Source organism: Leptonychotes weddellii, chromosome 6 (genome assembly GCF_054177405.1).
Source record: "Leptonychotes weddellii isolate Sample4059 chromosome 6, ASM5417740v2, whole genome shotgun sequence".
Lineage (NCBI taxonomy): Eukaryota > Metazoa > Chordata > Mammalia > Carnivora > Phocidae > Leptonychotes > Leptonychotes weddellii.
Window position 1 is genome coordinate 78,067,559 of NC_138374.1, and position 20,810 is coordinate 78,088,368.

At 41.1% G+C, this 20,810-nt stretch overlaps 1 protein-coding gene across 1 annotated transcript in view; it reads left to right on the forward strand.

The window, feature by feature from the left end:
- Positions 1 to 20,810, forward strand: part of DNAH14 (dynein axonemal heavy chain 14) — a 305,056-nt gene that overhangs the window by 85,780 nt on the left and 198,466 nt on the right. The window contains exons 18-21 of the mRNA XM_081823173.1: positions 499 to 689; positions 3,861 to 4,106; positions 9,140 to 9,261; positions 11,214 to 11,385. Of these exons, the coding sequence (XP_081679299.1) occupies positions 499 to 689; positions 3,861 to 4,106; positions 9,140 to 9,261; positions 11,214 to 11,385 (731 nt within the window). The remainder of the gene's footprint in view (positions 1 to 498; positions 690 to 3,860; positions 4,107 to 9,139; positions 9,262 to 11,213; positions 11,386 to 20,810) is intronic.

The window sequence follows — 20,810 nt, forward strand, 5'->3', positions numbered from 1 at the left end:
GGTTTGTCAACGCCAGAGGACGGACCGGTCCTGCTCTGTGGCTAGATCTTTACTGACATTTCCTACGTTTCAGTGTGAAGTATTTTCTTTATGACATGATAGTGACAGATTTTTGCTCCTCCTTGATGTTCCTCCTTAGCAAAATTTAAAAGCCTCCAACCTGTCACAGTCTTTTGAATGTATGTGCATGTACCTATCTGTCTGTCTAGTCAAGAGAAACCTGGGAAACTCTGTGGTAGCTGGCTCTCCCTAGTATCAGATTTTCCAAGAAAACTTGGCTTTGAAGGTCTCGGATTGTAATCACCAGTCCTGGTAACTGTTTCTCTTTGTTTGAATCCACAGTTGACTCTTCTGGGAGGGTGATGTTAATAAAACTCATCATCTTAATGCAGACTAATCACTGAGAAACTAGAATTACACTAAATAGCAGACGTGTTTTCTGGTTTAAAAAAATAGGATGAATGGATCTTAACCTTCTGCCCTATTGCTGTTTATTAGGTCTACCTAAAAACGACATGGTGGCACATCTCAAGCAGTCAGTGACAGAATTTAAGCAGGAGGTGCCTATTATCACGGCTCTGGGAAACCCCCGTCTCAAGCCGAGACACTGGGCAGCACTCCAGGAGGTTATCGGAAAGTCCGTTTCTCTTGACAAAGACTGTACAATAGAGAATCTTCTAGCACTCAAGGTAAACAAATAATATCTGAAAAAAAAAGTAGGTTGAAATACCAGAGGGGCTGGGGCACCTCGGTGGCATCTGCCTTTGGCTCAGGTCATGATCCCGGGGTCCTGGGATCGAGTCCTGCATCGGGCTCCCTGCTCAGCAGGAAGCCTGCTTCTCCCTCTCTGCCCTGCTTGTACTCTCTCACTGTCTCTCCTTCTCTCTCTCAAATAAATAAATAAAATCTTAAAAAAAAGAAAGAAAGAAATACCAGAGGGGCCAATTTTAAGCAAGCAAGTACATCTACAAGGAATAGGAATTAGAAAAGGGAGTTTTTTTGTCAATTGTCTGGGAAGGTGGGAGCAGACTGGCGGGGGTCAGGTGGCCGAAGTTACATGTAGCTGCGGGTTCGAGGGCGCCATTTGTTATGGCATCGTCCCGGTGGTCCAGAAACGGTGATTGTGCTTTTCCTGTGTGACAAATGAAGCTAACAGTGCTACTTCTTACAGAGAATCTGGGAACAGAAACATCCAAAGTACTGGATTCCATCTTACATAATATGAAAATGCATTAAGAGCATGTTAGGATAGCTCTGCCCATAACTCGATACTATAAATACACAGGAACTATTTGATTTGCCATATAGGCGTTGTTATAAAAATAGATTCCATGATTTTTAGTTAAAAGTTTTTCTGTTTTCAGACCTGATTTACAATAAGCTTCATTTATATTTTAGGCTTCGGGGTTAACAGTGTCAAATGTAATTAAAAACACTATTTTATAATTTTCTACTATATGATCTGTTATAATGAGGAAATGGGAAATTTTAAGGAATTTAAAAAGAACTTATAAAAGGCCACTTTAGTTGATCTTTAAAATTAGGTTGCTGTGTATCTCGGGCCCTGGCCTCCATCTTCCTCCTGAACTCACACGTCCACTTTCCTGTTTAGTATCTGCTCTTACATGTCTCAGAGACATCTCACCATTAGGGTGCTCTGCCTCCTCTCCCCATCTCAGCTAAGGGCACCTCCGTTGTTTTCCAGCTGCTTAGGCTAAAAATCATAAAATAATCTTTAAATCTTCTCTTGCTCTCCCAGTCCTCATCCCATCTAAATTTCTCATTCTTTCCTGGATCATTACCGGGCCTCCTGACTGATCTGTGTGCCAACAGGGAATTCAGCAAAATATCTAGATTATTTCAGAACGTATACGTCAACAGTTAGTTTTATTCAGAACAGCATTCCAGAAATGTTGCTCAATTGAAATGACATTTTCCTTTTCAAAGTCTTGGGTTATTGGAATTGTCCCTGGGCAGGTCGGGTGAAGGGTGAAATTTGGCAGTCTAGCAGCAAGCAGTAAAAGTGAGGGCAGATAGGCCTTCCTGGGGTTGGTGACTACGGTAGCTCAGAGGGTTCCAGTGAGCTGTCCCTGCATTTCTAACCTGAATAGATAGTTTAAAAAGGAATTCCCGTGCAGTTTTTGGAGGATCCAAATTAAGAGAATTCAGCATCTGAACAAAAGTGAACACAGTCTTCAGCCTCTGAAATACTGTAGCCAGGAGTCAGAGGAACCCTTTCTTCCTGAGGTGGATTGTTTAGTAGTCAGAAGGGATAGCAGGCGATGAGCTGCCAATCTCACCTGAGCCCAAAGAGTTCCTGGAAGACTGTGATCATCCTCTTTCTACTCGACAACTTATCCAGTATAATATGTGTACCTAGATGGACAGGATTTGGCCCAGAAACTCAGCCTTCATGTCCTAGAGCATGCGTGTCATAGGGTCGACCCAGGGACAGCAGTCATGCTGCAGGACTGCCCAGGACAATCTGTGGCAGAGGTTCACTTGCCGTCCTATCAAAGGAATAAATGATGATGTTTAGTGACAGCCGTTTCTGTCCAGCGCAGTATGTAGGCTCTGTAAATCCTGTGACGTGAAAAGCATGTCCCAAAGTAAATTAAGAGGAAGAGGTCAGTAGTGTGCATAAAATGCTCACAATCACTTCATGGTTGATCTTTTTCACTTGAGAAACCAGGTGCTTTATCAGAGAGGCAGATAATCAATTATAGGCATTAAGATTCATCTGAAACCTCCTAGTATTACCTAGTTGATTGGGAGATCTGACCATTTGTTAGTCAGGTCCCAAACCTTGACCAGAAGGACTTGAAAGGGCTCAATGCATGTGGTAGAAATTTTGCTCTACACATTATCAGTGTCTGGATTTAGTTACTAGCAATTTCAGAATGTCAGCATTAAGCAACAAGTTCTTTCTTCAGCATAGAAACTTGATGGTCCTGTGGTTCCTTATCTGCCTTTGGCTGAATAACCTGTATCAGAAGGCAAACCTCCTTCTCAGACTGTTAGTGAAGGCCATAAACAGTCGACTGATCCCACCATTCTGACACCCATCTGTGGCAGATGATGAACACTAGTCCTATTTGCTCAGAGTCCCCACTGAGCTGCATTACCAAAACCTAGGGATTAGGCATCACTCTTTAACCCCATGAAGATGACATATGGGAACAGTGGTAGATTCTTCTTTCAGGGATAGAAACAATTAGCCCAGCCAGTTAATTCTACGATATGGGAATGAGGAGCCCTCTGAGTATTTCTGTTGCAGTGAGTGAGCCTGGAGATCTTGTGTCAGGATCTTGTCCTGAGAGAACTGGCAGTCCATGCCCATTGGAAAGAAGGCCTATTTATACTCCACTAAAGTGTTTTGAGAGCCATGTATCCTCATGGTGATTGGGCCAAGAAAGGGAAGCCATGGAAAGCTTGGGTCCATTAGGATTACATCCTCTCAGGTAATTGTATCTCGAGAATTATTGCAGAAAGTAAAAGCATGTCACAGAGTGAGGAAGCAGTTGGCGTTAGTGCAGAGAAAAGAAAGCTGGAGGGGCTAATACCGTCTGCACGTGTACAGAAGGTGCTGTTACTGTTCTTCACATGGGCTCAAATTAAAGGAAACACGCACGGTGACTAGGAATTTCCCTGAGTGTGCAGAATGTGGAAGGGTTCGAATGGATGAAGCCAGCCAAGGGCCCTATCGTGCGGGTCGGGACGCTCAGTCTCCGGTCAGGGTGTCACCGGGCTGGGAGCAGGTCTCCAGGGCCTGGGACGTGCGTGTTCGTGTAAGTCTTGTGTTGTAAATGCATCAGGAACCATTCGTCCACTAAATATTAATGAATCTGTTTTCATCTTAGATGTTTCAGTATGAAAATGAAATTAACGAAATCTCCACCTCTGCCACTAATGAAGCTGCTCTTGAGAAGATGCTGTTTAAGATTATTGACCAATGGAACACGACCCCACTACACTTAGTCGTTCATCAGTCAGAGACGGTGTCCATCCTGATAATTTCATCTATAGACGACATATTAACTCAGTTAGAAGAGTCTCAAATCATACTTGCAACAGTTAAAGGATCTTCCTCTCTCGGGCCCATTCGGGTAAATATTGGGGCAAAGGGAAACTATTGTAATTGTTTATAGTTTTATTTATCACTTTAATTTTTTGCATTTTGCAACCTTTTGAATTGTATAAATCACTCACTTACTTACAAAGAAATGAGAATGAATGTTAGTAGTATAAATACTAGAAGTAACTTCTAGAAATACCTGCATTTCTAGCAGAGCCCATGTCGAGCCCATTGCCTGCGGACTCTGCTTGCTGACATGGAATGCTTCTTTCTCGTTTCCTGTGCTGTTGCTCACAAGGGTTAGTCCTGCCTGCACCGCTGTGTGTCCTGCAGCCACTGCTGAACACCAGCCTGCTCCTCTGCGCTCGTATGGTTAGGAACTGAAGCACAGGGCCAGCAGGTATTCAGCATTCCCCAAAAGGCCCCTCTCTGGACTGCCCCACGTCCAATACCGTGGCCAAGAATCATTTATGAACGTCAGAAAACTCAACAGGCAATGTAATAATATACAGATACTTAATAGTAAAGTTACCATAATTGATACAGAGAGAGAGAGAGAAATGTGGACCCATCAAGTGGAATTCCCATTATTTGCAAACACACAAACACACAAGCATTTAGAGAAAATGTCAGTTAAATGTCAGTTAACTGAACCTTAGACCAAAAAAAAAAAATCACAAAAAAGGGATGAACCAATAGACTATATTCTCTAACCACATGTATTAAAATAAAAAACAGCAGAGAAACAGCAAAAAATAGACAACAGCAAAACTATCACACACAAAAAAATCTGATTTCAAAGCATCCATAAGAAAAAAAAAATTTCATTAAAAAAGAATTCTAAATCAAACTTTGTCATAATTGGCTTAGAGCCCCATGGAAATGAAGGTTTAGAACACCAAATGCCTTCATTAAAAAGTAAAAATGAAGTTAGTAAGTGATACATCGCGTATCCTTCAAGAAGCTGAAAAACACACGCACACACACACGGACTCCGGCTTCCAGCAAGATACACTGTCCTGCCTGAAATACCCAAAGCAGAACAGAAAAAAATGGAACTGTGGTTTTCAGGACACTTGACATCAGGCATTGAATGACAAGGATCCTAGAGAGATGAGAAGCAAACAAGAGGAGCCCCATGGTTGCCCCAACCTGAGTGTGCAGGCCTCGGTTGGGCCTGGCGACTCCCCGATAGGGGGAGACGCTGCTGAAAGTCAGAGGAGGCCAGAGGTTGCAGGGCGAAGTACCAGCGAGGATAGAACTCCAAGGAGCCGTGGAAGCTACCTACTCAGGTACTCTGCAGCCCCAAGTGCTGGCATGTGAATTCCAGGGAATGCCCTGAAACCAGGGGGATGATCCCTTGAGAGGATCTGAGGGAACCATTCACCCAGGGCTGGGAATAGGGCCCATATTCACCAGCCGCAACAGGAGACTAGGATTTGTGAGCATTATAGACGGAGCACTGGAAAGGATCTTGCCACAGTAAACTAAATGCTGCTCTACAGCTCTTAAAAGCAAACCCCCAGCTGATGAAACTGTTTCTAAGTAATTTAACAGCACTCAGAACAAAGTCCAAGAATATTTATGGGAATACAAAAATAGGGGCACCTGGGTGGCTCAGTCGGTGAAGAGTCTGAATATTAATGAATATGTTTTCATTTTAGATGTTTCAGTATGAAACATCTAAAGTTTACCAAAGGAAACTGATCCAGAAGTGACACAGATGTCAGAATTAGATGAGGACAGTGAAATGATTTTTTTTTTTTAAAGATTTTATTTATTTGACAGAGAGCATGATCAGGGGAAGCAACAGAGGGAAAGGGAGAAGCAGGCTTCCTGCTGAGCCGGGAGCCCGACACGGGACTCGATCCCAGGGCCCCGGGATCATGACCTGAGCCAAAGGCAGGCGCTTAACCGACTGAGCCACCCAGGTGCCCCTGCAACAATTATTTTAACTCTATACCATATGTTTAAAAGTAGATATGTAGAAGATAATACAGACCAAATACAAATATGAAGACCAAAGTCAAACTTCTACAGATGAAAACTATAATATCTGACATGAACTATACACCAGATGAGATTGACAGCAGATTAGACATTGCAGGAGAGAAGTTAGTGAATTTAAATAATTTTGAAAAAGAAGAACAAAGCTGGCAGATCAACACTACCTGGTTTTAAGACTTATTGTCAGTTTTATATTGGTTTAAAGATAGCAAAATGGAACAGAATAGAGAGTACAGAAATAGACCCACATATATATGGACATGTGATTGTCAACAAAAGTTTAAAGACAATTCTGGAAAGAAGTCTTTTTAGAAATGGAGCTGGCAAATCGGACAGTTGCATGCAAAACAAATTTTTAAAAATCCTTCAAGCTATGTCTTGTAGCATTTATAAACTTTAACTCAGGAATGGATCATTGGCCTAAATGCAAAACCTAAAACATCAGAAGAAATTTTTGAAACATTGGGAAGAAAACATCAGAGAAAATTTTTGTGACCTTGGGCTAGACAGTTTTCTCCAATATGACACCAAAAGAGTGATCAATAGAAGGATTTCTATTAAAAATTAAAAACTTGTGCCCTTCAAAAGACACTTAATATCAAGGGGAAAAAATACAAGCTAAGACTGGAAGGAAATATTTGCAAAGCTTGTATTTGGTAAAGGACTTGTTTCAAGAATATATAAAGAATTCTCAAAATAAAAAAAGTAAAGAAATGGGCAACAGATTTAAGCAGACACTTCACCAAAGAAAATATTTAGATGGGAAATAAACATATGCAAAGATGCTTCACTTCATTATTCCTCAGGGAAAAATTAGAATCCCAATGAGGTACCACTACACACCTTATGGATTGACTAAAACTAAAAAGACTGATCATCCCCAGTGTTGGTGAGGATGCAGCGGAACAGGGAACTCTTGCACACTGCTGTGTGAAAGGTAAAATGTTACGATCACTTCAAAGGTTTACTAAAAGTTAAAAAATAGACCTACCACATGATGTAGGCATTCCACTTGTAGATATTTACCCCAAAGAAAGGAAAGCTTATGTCCATACAAAGACTTATACCTGAATATTCATAGCAGCTTTATTTGTAATAGTGAAAAACAGGAAGCAACCCAGGTGTACACCTGCTGGATGGTAAATATATCATTGTCTATCTATATGGTGGACTACTACTCAGCTGTAAAAAAAAGAAATACATATGCAACAACATGAATGAATCTCAAAATAATTATGCTGAGTGAAAGAAGTCAGACCAGAAAGAGTACATACTATATGGTTTCATTCATAGAGAATTCTAAAAAATGCCAACTAGGCTTTGGTTTCAGAAAGTAGATCAGTGGTTGCCTAGGGATGGGAATAGGCTGGAGTTGGAGGAAGGGACTGCATCAGGGCACAAGAAACCTTTCCAGGGTAATGGATGTGTTCATTATCTTGATTGTGGTGATTGCTTCACAGTTTTAAACAGATGTCAAAACATTAAATTGTGCAATTTAAAGAGGTGCCATTTACTGTATGTCACTTATACCTCAATAAAGTTATTGAAATATAAAATAGAGTTTAAATGAAATAGGGAGGTGCATAGCAGAAAGGAGATCTAAATGAGTTACACGTGGTTCCCTCCGAGGAGTCCAAGTTAGGGGATGGGCCAGTCTGCTGGTTTCCAGGCATTTTAGTACTAATTGATTTTTAACCATTTTCCTCTTACTTTAATAAACATACAAGCGGGGCGCCTGGGTGGCTTAGTCGTTAAGCGTCTGCCTTCGGCTCGGGTCATGATCCCAGAGTCCTGGGATCAAGCCCCACATCGGGCTCCCTGCTCGGTGGGAAGCCTGCCTCTCCCTCTCCCACTCCCCCTGCTTGTGTTCCTGCTCTATCTCTCTTTCTGTCAAATAAATAAATTAAAAAAAAAAATAAACATACAAGCTGGAAAAAGATGTTATAGCCACACAATGTTTGTTTGTTTGTTTGTTTTTAATTAAAAGAATGAAGAAAACCTTTTAGTACTAATGTAAAGCCTCTCAAACATACAATTAAGTTAAAAAAAAAACAAGTCACAAAACAATGTGTATAATATGGTTGCATTGATGTAAACTGTTAAAGATATTGCATGTACGGATGTACAAAAATATTTAAAGAAAGGACTGAAACAATATACATACCAAAAAAATATTTGTTAAAAATAGAGCTACCCTATGACCCAGCAATTGCACTACTAAGTATTTACCCCAAAGATACAAATGTAGTGATCTGAAGGGGCAAATGCACCCCAGTGTTTATAGCAGCAGTGTCCACAATAGCCAAACCATTGAAAGAGCCCAGATGTCCATCGACAGATGAATGGGTAAAGATGTGGTATATATATATATATATATATATATATACACACACACACATATATATACACACACACAATGGAATACTACTCTGCCATCAAAAAAAGGAAAGAAATCTTGCCATTTGCAACAATGTGGATGGAACTAGAGGGTATTATGCTAAACGAAAAAATCAGAGAAAGACAATTATCATGATCTCACTCATGTGGAATTTAAGAAACAAAACAGAGGAGGAAAAAATAAAACAAGATGAAATCAGAGACAGAGACAAACCGTAAGAGACTCTTAATCATGGGAAACAAACTGAAGGTTGCTGGAGGGGAGGGGGGTGGAGGGATGGGGTAACTGGGTGATGGGCATTAAGGAGGACACATGATGGAATGAGCACTGGGTGTTATATAAGACTGATGAATCACTGACCTCTACCTCTGAAACGAACAATACACTGTATGTTAATTAATTGAATTTAAATTTTAAAAAATTAAATAAAATATGCATATATTAAAAAATATTTGTATGTTATATAAAAAATAAAACAGAAAATTGCATGGACAGAACATATCAAATGTCTCCCAAAACTAAATGTAATTAGATTTACATTTATTTATGTGACCCTCCATAATACTGTCTGTATGTCAGTGACTGATAATCACTTTTGATGTCAGTATTTTTACTAAACGAATCTTTAGACTTTATGAATGTGTGTGTTCATCTTATAGGATCTTGTGGATGAGTGGGATCAGAACTTGACTCTCTTCTCTCATACTCTTGAGGAATGGATGAATTGTCAAAGAAATTGGCTTTATCTTGAACCAATCTTTCATTCTGTAGAAATACAAAGGTAAAAAAAGCCATGAAGAGGTTAAAAAAAAATGCATGGTGGGTATTTATTGCCTATAATCCCTGAGAAGTCATTTCTTCAATATACGCTCTAAAATAATCCACCAATGGGCACAGGAGTATAATCTGAATTTGTTTTTCATGGAAGATCGTAAGGATCATCTTTTTTTTTTTTTAAAGTCCTATTTCTCAATTATTGATATAAAACTATTAAGGACTGGGAAAGGAGTGTCAGGTCATTGTAATCCCTAAACCACAATACTGTGTGTCTGTTTAGTTCTAGAATATTAGTGTGGTTTTGATATGAATAATAAACATGTTTTAAATAGCATTCATACATGAATGGTAGTTTCTTACTTTGGACCATGTGAAAGAATGGAGGTCAAAGACAGTTGGTGAAAATTCTACCTTTTCTTTTTATTCATAGCATTCAAATTAATTGGTCTCTCTTTAAAGTGACTGGTCTTAATAGTACGTAAGTTCTGACACATGTATTATCTGGACAGAATTTAAAGTGTTGACCATAAATCATGCAAGCTAGTATAGAAGCCATTCTGAAATAAGGTAGGAAGTCGTAGAGCGTGTATTTATAAGGTATATTAGAGCAGATGATAGAAGACCTTCAATATCAGGTTAATTGTTGTGAATTTTATTTTAGGGGCAAAGGGGAGCTATGAGAGGCTCACAAAAGAAAACTGTTTAGATGCGAGTACTGCTTTGCAGGGAACAATATCCATTTTCGTTATACATGTGTATTTCTTGTCATATGAATGCTTTAGTTTCTTCTATCCATAGTTATTCTAGAGTTCCCAGAGGTGAAACCACATACCTAAGGAATGTACCCTTTGTGATTATAACAACTTACTGCCTTAAACTCGAACTTCAATATTACTCTTTCCTAAAGATTTCTTAATTGATGGAAAGATAAGACCCCTAGTTCAGAATGTCACCAAGTTGTTCTTCACAGGATTTGCGAGAGAAAAGGGGGCTCTTAATGAAGTGTTGCTGGAGTCCTGTACAAGAGTGCTAAAGGAAAGAAGACACGGATCTGTAATGGACCTGCCTTTGACTAGTGGAGAAGGATGGGGGGCACTCCTACCGGGGGGGGTGTGAAAAAGAGGAAGGGGAAGAGAGATTCATTAGCAAGGAGAATTGTTCAAAGGGAATGCTGTCCATTCCCCTCCCACCATACTCACTGTGAGGTCACACCAGAGCCTCCTGTGGGTGTTGGGAGGGTGCCCAACAGAGGGGAGGTTGAAGGCTCCTCCCCAGTAGGATTTTTACTGCGTTGAAGAAATTTTTAGGCCCATCGCCCAAAATGGGGACTGGGATAATTGGCGGGGGGTAAGGGAGGGGGCTAGTGGAAGAGCTTGACGTGTATTGATTGCCCTGGGGCTTGGGGCGTTAGAAACTAGGCCTCACCTCTTCTCTGGAGAGCTCTGAAGCATCCTTTAGTAGCAGAGCAGAGAAGTACGAGAACACGCAGTTACGGGGACCACAGGTGCTCACGCACAGGTGACGGTGCCCTCTAGGGGACGTTGGGCAGTTCTAATGCCAAAAATCGCTTCTCCAAGATCAGTAGCTTCTTCTCAAGAAGCACTCTCCAGATCCCATTTCCTCTAGAATTTCAGTAGCCTTTGTTTTATTACATTTCCTAGGACACAGGTCACTTTTACTTTATGTAGAACTTGTGTATGCCTATCTTACACCTCTCACTAAGTATAATCTTGTTAAATGATGGACGCATGTCTGATTTATCCTGGTATTTCCTACCGTGTACATCACCATACATAGTAAACACTATAAACTATCTTCAACTAATGATCAGCAAAAATAAAACAGGTCATAACATTTTAAAAATTGAACAATATTCTGTGGAAAATGCATTTAGATTATAGATTTTAATTATAGTAACTTCAAAAGATAAAATTATCTCTACTTTTCTTTCTAAAGGCAGCTCCCAGCAGAAGCAAAACTCTTCTCTCATGTGATTTCCATGTGGAGAGAAATAATGTTAAAAATACAAAACAAACTGGATACTTTGCGAATAACCACCTCTGCAGGAGTCCTTGAAATTCTGCAAAATTGCAATACGTGTCTTGACTATATAATGAAAGGTCTGGAGGTAAAACTATATAGCAATCCTAAAGTGGAGAGTCATTTACTCTTCAAAATGTAATGTAATGCACAACAGAAACTCTTCTAATGCAGATTTTCTTTCCTCTATTTCCAACTCTCACCAACTATAGGGTTAATGAAAATACTATCAAAAAGAAAAAAAAAATTGGATAGATCAATCTAAATGGCCTTAGACATAATACATTTTTTAAGTGCCTAGATTTCCTTATCTTTAAATTGGGAATAATGGTAGTGCCTACCTTGAGGGGCTTTGTGCTAAATGAGATAATGCATTTAAAGCATGAGAGCTGGCACAAAGAAAGTATTCAATGAATTATTTATATTAGCACTATGATTATTATTACATTGACAAAATCAGCAAAAATTGAAATGGAATAGTTTATTTTATTTATTTTATTTTAAATCCAGTATAGTTAACATAAAGTGTTGAATTAGTTTCTGGGATACAATGTAATAATTCAACAATTCTATCATTATTCAGTGCTCATCAAGGTTCGTGTACTCTTCATCCCCTTCACCTGTTTCATCCACGCCCCCCCACCCCCCCCCACCCCCCCCCGGTAACCAGCAGTGTGTTCTCTACAATTAAGAGTCTCTTTCTTGGTTTGTCTTTTTATTTCCTTTGTTCATTTGTTTTGTTTCTTAAATTACACATATGAGTGAAATCATACAGTATTTTCTTTCTCTGACTGACTTCATTTAACATTATACCCTCTAGATCCACCCATGTTGTTGCAAATGGTAAGATTTCTTTTTTTTTAAAGATTTTATTTATTTATTTGAGAGAGAGAGTGAGAGAGAGCATGAGAGGAGAGAGGGTCAGAGGGAGAAGCAAACTCCCCACTGAGCAGGGAGCCAGATGTGGGATTCCATCCAGGGACTCTGGGATCATGACCTGAGCCGAAGGCAGTCGCTTAACCGACTGAGCCACCCAGGCGCCCAAGATTTCATTTTTTTTATGACTGAGTAGTATTCCATTGTATATACAGACCACATCTTCTTTATCCATTCCTCTGTGGACACTTGGGCTGCTTCCATAATTTGGCTATTGTAAATAATGCTGTGATAAACATAAGGGTGCATATATCTTTTTGAATTAGTGTTCTTGTATTTTTTGGGTAAATACCCTATAGTGGAATTACTGGATCATATGGTAGTTCTTTTAATTTTTCAAGGAACCTCCATACTGTTTTCCACAGTGGCTGCACCAGTTTGCATTCCCACTAATAGTACGCGAGGGTTCCTTTTTTCCCCACATCCTCACCAACACCTGTCGTTTCTTGTGTTTTGGATTTTAGCCATTCTGACAGGTGTGAGGTGTGATCTCATTGTGGTTTTGATTTGTCTTTCCCTGATGATGAGTGATGTTAGGCATCTTTCCATGTATCTATTGACCATCTGCATGTCTTCTTTGGAGAAATATCTGTTCATGTCTTCTGTCCATTTTTTAATGAGATTATTTGGGGGTTTTGGAATTGAGATGTATAAATTCTTTATGTGTTTCGGATGTTAACCTTTATCAGATATGTCATTTGCAAATATCTTCTCCCATTCAGTAGGTGGTTGTTTAGTTTTGTCGATGGTTTCCTTTGCTGTGCAGAAGCTTTTTATTTTGATGTAGTCCTGTTGGTTTATTTTTGCTTTTGTTTCCCCTGCCTCAGGAGAAATATCTAAAAAGAAGTTAGTATGGCTGATGTCAGAGACATTACTGCCTGTGCTCTCTTCTAGGATTTTTATGGTTTCAGGTTTTCACATTTAGGTCTTTAATCCATTTTGAGTTTATTTTCGTGTATGGCATAAGAAAGCAGTTTCATTCTTTTGCATGTTGCTGTCCAGTTTTCCCAAGACCATTTGTTGAAGCGACTTTTTCCCATTGCATATTCTTGCCTCCTTTGTTGAAAATTAATTGACCATATAATTGTGGGTTTATTTCTGAGCTCGCTATTCTGTTGTATTGATCTGTGTATCTTTTTTTTTTTTTTAGAGAGACAGAGCATGAGTGGCAAGGATGGGCACAGGGAGAGAGAGAGAGAGAATCCCCAGTAGGCTCCACAGAGCATGGGGCCGATGCACAGGGCCTGATCTCACGACCCTGAGATCATGACCTGAGCCAAAATCAAGAGTTGGACACCTAATCGAATGAGCCACCCAGGCGCCCCTCTATGTGTCTATTTTTGTGTCAGTACCATATTGTTTTGATTACTACTGATTTGTAGTATATCTTGAAATCTCAGATTGTGATGCCTCCAGCTTTGTTCTTCTTCTTCAAGATTGCTTTGGCTTTTTGGGGTCTTCTGCGAATTTAGGATTGATTGTTCTCATTCTGTGAAAAATGCTGTTGGTATTTTTTTTTTAATGATAATTTTTTTTAAATTTTTATTTATTTATTCATGAGAGACAGAGAGACAGAGAGGCAGAGGGAGAAGCAGGCTCCCAAGGAGCAGAGAGCCCGATGCGGGACTCGATCCCAGGACCCTGGGATCATGACCTGAGCCAAAGGCAGACGCTTAACCATCTGAGCCACCCAGGCGCCCTGTTGGTATTTTGATAGGGATTGCATTAATGTGTAGATTGCTTTGGGTAGTATAAATATTTTAGCAATATTTGTTCTTCCTGTCCATGTGCATGGAATATCTTTCCATTTGTTCATGTCATCTTAAATTTATTTCATCAGTGTTTTATCATTTATAGTCAAAGTACAGGTCTTTCACCTGCTTTGTTAAGTTTATTCCTAGATATTTTATTATTTTGGGTGCTTTTGTAAATGGGACTATTTTCTTAATTTCTCTTACTGCTACTTCATTCTTAGGGTATAGAAATACAATGGATTTCTGTATATTGATTTTATATCATACAACCTTACTGAATTCCTTTATCAGTTCTAGTAGCTTTTTGGTGGAGTCTTTATGATTTTTTATGTATAGTATCATGTCATTCTGCAAACATCCTTACCAATTTGGATATCTTTTATTCCTTTTTTCTTTTTTTTTTTTTTAAGATTTTATTTATTTATTTGAGACAGAGAGGATAAGAGACAGAGAGCATGAGAGGGAGGAGGGTCAGAGGGAGAAGCAGACTCCCCGCCGAGCAGGGAGCCTGATGCGGGACTCGATCCCGGGACTCCAGGATCATGACCTGAGCCGAAGGCAGTCGCTTAACCAACTGAGCCACCCAGGCGCCCCATTCCTTTTTTCTTGTCTAATTACTGTGGCTAGGACTTCCAGTACTATATTGAACAAAAGTGGTGAGAGTAGACATCCTTGTCTTGTTTGACCATAGAGGAAAAGGTCTCAGTTTTTCTGCATTTAGGATGGTATTACCTGTGGGTTTTTCATATATGGCCTTTATTATGTTGAGGTATGTTCCCTCTAAACCTACTTTGTTGAGAGTCTTTATCATGAATGGATGTTGTACTTTGTCAAATGATTTTTTGTGTGTTTATTGATATGACCATATGTTTTTTATCCTTTCTCTTGTTGAGGTGATGAATCATGTTGAATGATTTGCAAATATTGAACCACCATTGTATCCTGGGAATAAATCCCACTTGATCATGGTGAATGATTTTTTTTAGTGTATTGTTGGATTCAGTTTGCTAATACTTTGTTGAGGATTTTTGCATATATGTTCACCAGAGATATTGACCTACAGTTCTCTTCTTTTGTAGTATCTTTCTGTCATTTTGTTATCAGGGTAATGCTGGTCTCATACTATGAATTTAGCTTTCTTTCCTCTTCAATTTTTTTGAATAGCTTGAAGAATAGGTATTAACTCTTCTTTAAATGTTTGGTAGAATTCGCCTGTGAAGCCGTCTGGTCCTGGACTTTTGGTTTTTGGGAGATTTTTGATTACTGATTCAATTTCATTGCTGATAGTCTGATCAGAGTTTCTATTTCTCCCTGATTTAGTTTTGGGAGGTTATAAGTTTCGAGGAATTTATGCATTTCTCCTAGGTTGTCCAATTTGTTAGCATATAATTTTTCATAATATTCTCTTATAATCCTTTGTATTTCTGTGATGTTAGTTGTATTTCTCCTCTTTCATTTCTTATTTTGTTTATTTGAGCCCTCTTTTTTTTTTTTTTTAAGATGACTCTGGCCAAAAGTTTATCAATTTTGTTGATCTTTTCAAAGAACTGTCTCTTGGTTTCATTGATCTGTACTATTGTTTTTTTAGTTTCTATTTTGTTTATTTCTGCTCTGATCTTTATTATTTCCTTCCTTCTACTAGTTTTGAGTTTTGTTTGTTCTTCTTTTTCTAGTTCCTTTAGTTGTAAAGTTAAGTTGTCTGAGATTTTTCTTCTTTGTTGAGGTAGACCTGTATTGCTATAAACTTCCCCTTAGAACCACTTTTGCTGCATCCCAAAGATTTTGGACCATTGTGTTTTCATTTTCATTATAATGAGTACTAGGTATTACATAAGACTGATGAATCACTGACCTCTACCTGTGAAACCAGTAATACATTATATGTTAATTGAATTTAAATAAAAATAAATAAATTTAAAAACCAAAAAAACCCACAATGAGTCCCCTTTAACATTTCTTGTAGGGTTGATTTAGTGGTTGTGAACCCCTTTAACTTTCATTTGTCTGAGAAACTCTTTATCTCTCCCTCTGTTCTGAATGAGAGCCTTGCTGGATAGAATATTCTTGGTTGCAGGTTTTTCCTTTCAGCACTTTGAATTGATCATGCCTCTCTCTTCTGGCCTGCATAGTTTCTGCTGCATAATCAGCTGATAGCCTTACGGGGTTTCCATTGCATGCAACTGTTTTCCTTCCTCTTGCTGCATCTAAAATTCTCTTGATCACTTCTTTTTGACATTTTAATTACATGTCTTGGTGCAGATCTCCTTGGGTTGATTTTTTTTGGGGGGGGGGCTCTCTCTACCTCCTGGATCTGGATTTCTGTTTCCTTCCCCAGATTCAGGAAGTTTTCAGCTATTATTTCTTGAAATAAATATTCTGCCCCCTTTTCTCTCTGTTCTTCTTCTGGAATCACTATCATGTGACTGTTATTATACTTGATGGTGTCCCTGAGTTCTCTTAACCTGTTCTCGTTTTTTATTACTCTTTTTTCTTTGTCTTGTCCAGCTTGATGGCTTTTGATTACATGTCTTCCAGGTCACTGATCTGTTCTTCTTCCTCTAATCTATTTATACCCTCTGGTGTATTTTTTTTTTTTAAAGATTTTATTTATTTATTTGAGAGAGAAAGAATGAGAGATAAAGAGCATGAGAGGGAGGAGGAGGAGAGGGAGAAGCAGACTCCCCGCTGAGCAAGGAGCCTGATGCGGGACTCGATCCTGGGACTCCAGGATCATGACCTGAGCTGAAGGCAGTCGCTTAACCAACTGAGCCACCCAGGCGCCCCCTCTGGTGTATTTTTAATTTCAGTTATTGAGTTCTTCATTCTGATGGTTCTTTTTATGTTTTCTATCTTTGTTGAGGGTCTCACTGAGGTCTCCACTCTTTTCTCAATTCTAGCGAGCATCTTTATGAGCATTACTTTAAATTCGCTATCAGACATATTACTTACCTCCGTTTCGCTTAGGTCTCCTACTCTGATTTTGTCCTGTTCTTTGATTTGGGACATATTCCTCTGTCTCCTCATTCTGTCTCTTGCGTTGTCTGTTTCTCTGTGTTAGGAAAGTCAGCTCCGTCTCCTGCACTTGAAAGTAGTGGCTTTATGAAGAGGTCCTGCAGTGCAATGTCTGTTCTCCAGAACCTGGTGCTTCAGGGGGTGTCTCCTATGTGTGTTGCCCCAGGGGTGTCCTCCCGTTGTGGCTGGGATGTGTTTGCCTTCAGTCCTGTTGTCTGCGATGGCTCCTTGCCTGTTGTGGGCAGAGTCTGGTGCCCGTGGTGTTAGTGGGCTGCTCCGGGGCTGCCTTGGGCTGGAGTTGAGTCAGACCAGGCATTTGCCGGAGATGCAGTAGCACCAAACTGCAGGCCCTGTCCCTGTGTCGTCCCTGGAGAAGCTTCTGTTCGTGGGTGGGGCCTGCAGTCAGACCAGCTGCCTGCCCTCAGCCCACTGCTGGGGTCACAGTCAGACAGGTGTGTGCTTATCTTCCCCTCTCCCTGGGACAGGACTCACTTTGGAGTGGTGCTGAACCTTGTCTGGGCCATGCACACACTGCCAGGCTTGTGGCACCGCTTTGACGGGCTCCTGCCAAGGGCATGTTGGAACTGGCAGGTCTGCAGAAGAGCGGGGGGTGCGGGGTACATAGTCTTAGCAGTGTCTGCAAGGTCTGCCGTGGAGGGGACCTGAGGTGGAGGACTGGCGGGAAGGGGCGTGTGTGAAGAGGAGTGTGGGGGGCAGAGCACGCTGTTAGAATCCTCGGTGGGGAGCGATCCAGCTGTGCTGTTCCCACAGGTGTCTGTGGGCTGGGGGAGGGAAATGGTGTCTGCCAGCTCCTTTGTCCCTGGATGGGTCTCCTGAGGATCTCTGTCCCTCCAGCACAGGCTCTGTGATGAGTAAACAAATCTCCCTCCCACAGGACTCACTTTTGGAGTGGTGCTGACCCTTGTCTGGGCCGCGCACACACTACCAGGCTTGTGGCACCGCTTTGACGGGCTCCTGCCGAGGGCCCATTTGGGGTGGGGAGGGTGGATCTGCAACATGCATGTGGGCAGGGGTGCAGGTCTGCTGTGTGAGGGGACCTGGAGCTGAGGTCTGGCTGGAGGGGACATGTCCACGCCAGAATGAGGGGGTTGCTGTTAGTAAGTTAGTTCCAGCTGGTGTCAGAGTATCTATGCTAGGGGAGGGAAATGGAACCTGCCAGCTCCTTTGTTTCTGGAGAAGTCCCCCACTGATCTCTGTCACTCCAACACAGGTTCTGAGACGAGTAAATGACGCTTTCCTGTGCGCCCCAGGTGTTTTTCAAACTGCAGCTTCTGTGCTGTATCTCTGTGGGGCTGTTTGTCATGCAGTCTCTTTAACAGTGGGGACTCCCTTTCCTCTCTTCCTCCCAGCTCTCCCAGAGCTGAACCACTGATGTTTAAAATTCCAGGTTTTAAGTCCTGCTGGTTGTAAGAACTCGCAAAATCTGACCCATCTCATTTTCAAAGCCAAATGTTAGGAGGATTCATCTGCCCCATGCTGGCCCCCTGTGAGAGGGTCTGTTTCTACCCCTCCGCACCCCCGTCTGTGCTCGTGGGTGTCTCTCTTCTACCAACAGACCCACAAGTCCATTTAGCTCCCCACCACCTCTCTGCCCTTCCTCTCTTCTTCATTGCAGCCTCTTTTCTACGTTTAGTTGTGGGGTTTGTTCTGGCAGTCTTTAGGTCATTTTCAGAGTTATTTATGCTGATGTGGGTGTTATCTAGGTTTACCGGGGCAACAAAGTGAGCTCAGGGTCCTCCTACTCCACCATTTCCCCAGAAGTCCTTGTTTGATGATTTCATAAATTATTGATTCCATATATTTAAACATTGCCAAAACACTTAATTGTCAGCTAGACATACATATTTTAAAATACCGGGTTTTAATATCTGAGATTCGTGGTGAATATATTCACTTCACTTCATAAACCAAGATCTCTTTCTGGGTTTTTATATCTTTTCCTTGTTGAACACAAGTCACAGTGGTTGTGATGACCTCTCCAGAATACCCACATATGGTGGTTACAGCCTATAGAAAGTTCTCTGCCCAGGAAGACCCTCTGCTATATGAATCCATGATCTGGTTAATAATAGCAAGTTTACTGAGTAAAGATTGAGATAAACCCTCTAATTATTTCTAGCGTTTCTTTGGACTATTACTAAGCATCATTACCAACCAGTAATTTTCCATTTATTCACGTATTGAGCACCTGCTTTATACCAGGTACTGCTGCTACATGCTGGGACTCCCAAGATAATTCCCTACTATTACAGAACTCAAGATCTATTATAGGAACCAAAGTAGAGAGATACTAGCATGTGATGTATGCTGTGATAGTTTGGGTGGTATGGTCACATGAAAGAAGAGAGATCAACCCAGCCTGGGAGAAGTGATCCTTCAGCTGGGTTTTGGAAGAATGTGTGAGTTAGGCAGGTAAAAGGGTCACTGTGTGTGGGTGGCTGGGTGGGAAGAGCATCCTAGGCAAGGGGGAAGTTCAGATCTGCAACCATGAACAAGTGTGGCATGTTCCAGAGACATAAACAAGATGGTACCAATGGAACCTAGTTTGCAAATGGCTAAGTGATGAGATTCCCCAGGGAGGCAGGGCCAGATGATGAAGGGCCTTGAATATCATAATGAAGGATTTTGAGTAGGGGAGTGAAATGATTTGATTTAGAAATGTCTCCCTAGAAGAGAGCATAGAGTTATGTGTAGAAGGGGGGTGGTCAGTGAGAATAGATGAAAAGAACCCCGTTACAAGACTAGAAATCCTGGGAGACTAAGGTAAGACAGTGGTAGGGGTTAAGGAAGGTGGAGCCAGGAGCTTCAGATGGGCACGAGGAGGAGAGAGGAAGGAGGTCCAGGCTTGTGCCGAGATCTCTGGCTTGGACACCCAAGTGTAAGGGGATCCCAGTGCAGAGAGAGGAAGTAGGAGGGAGACGCTTGTGTAGAAATAAGTACGTTTTGGACATGTTGAAAATCTAAGACTTATGGGACAGCCAAATGAACATCTGCAATCAGCAGTTGGGTATACAGATCTGGGGCAGGGAAAAGTGACAGGAGCCACAGAGCCAGCAGGACAGGCGGGGGAGAGATGGGGTGTGCACCATGTCAGCATTCAAGTGTGGGGACCACGAGGGATCCTGAAAGCAAATGGTAAGAAGTGGCCGAGGGATGAAGAAAAACAGGAGAGTGACTTCCCAGGCAGAATGAGGGACAGAGCCAACCGTCAGACGCAGCAGCGGGGCCGCACGGCAGGGCCCGGGGATGGCTGAGAGATGAGTCAGCAAAGACCCCGAGTTGATAGATGATCTTTTCTTTTTTTTTTATTTATTTTTTATTATGTTATGTTAATCACCATACATTACATCATTAGTTTTTGATGTAGTGTTCCATGATTCATTGTTTGCATATAACACCCAGTGCTCCATGCAGAATGTGCCCTCTTTAATACCCATCACAAGGCTAACCCATCCCCCTAGCCCCCTCCCCTCTAGAACCCTCAGTTTGTTTTTCAGAGTCCATAGTCTCTCATGGTTCATCTCCCCCTCTGATTCCCCCCCCTTCATTTTTCCCTTCCTACTATCTTCTTTTTCTTTTAACATGTAACGTATTATTTGTTCCAGAGGTACAGGTCTGTGATTCAGCAGTCTTGCACAATTCACAGCTCTCACCATAGCACATACCCTCCCCAGTGTCCATCACCCAGCCACCCCATCCCTCCCACCCCCCACCACTCCAGCAACCCTCAGTTTGTTTCCTGAGATTAAGAATTCCTCATATCAGTGAGGTCATATGATACATGTCTTTC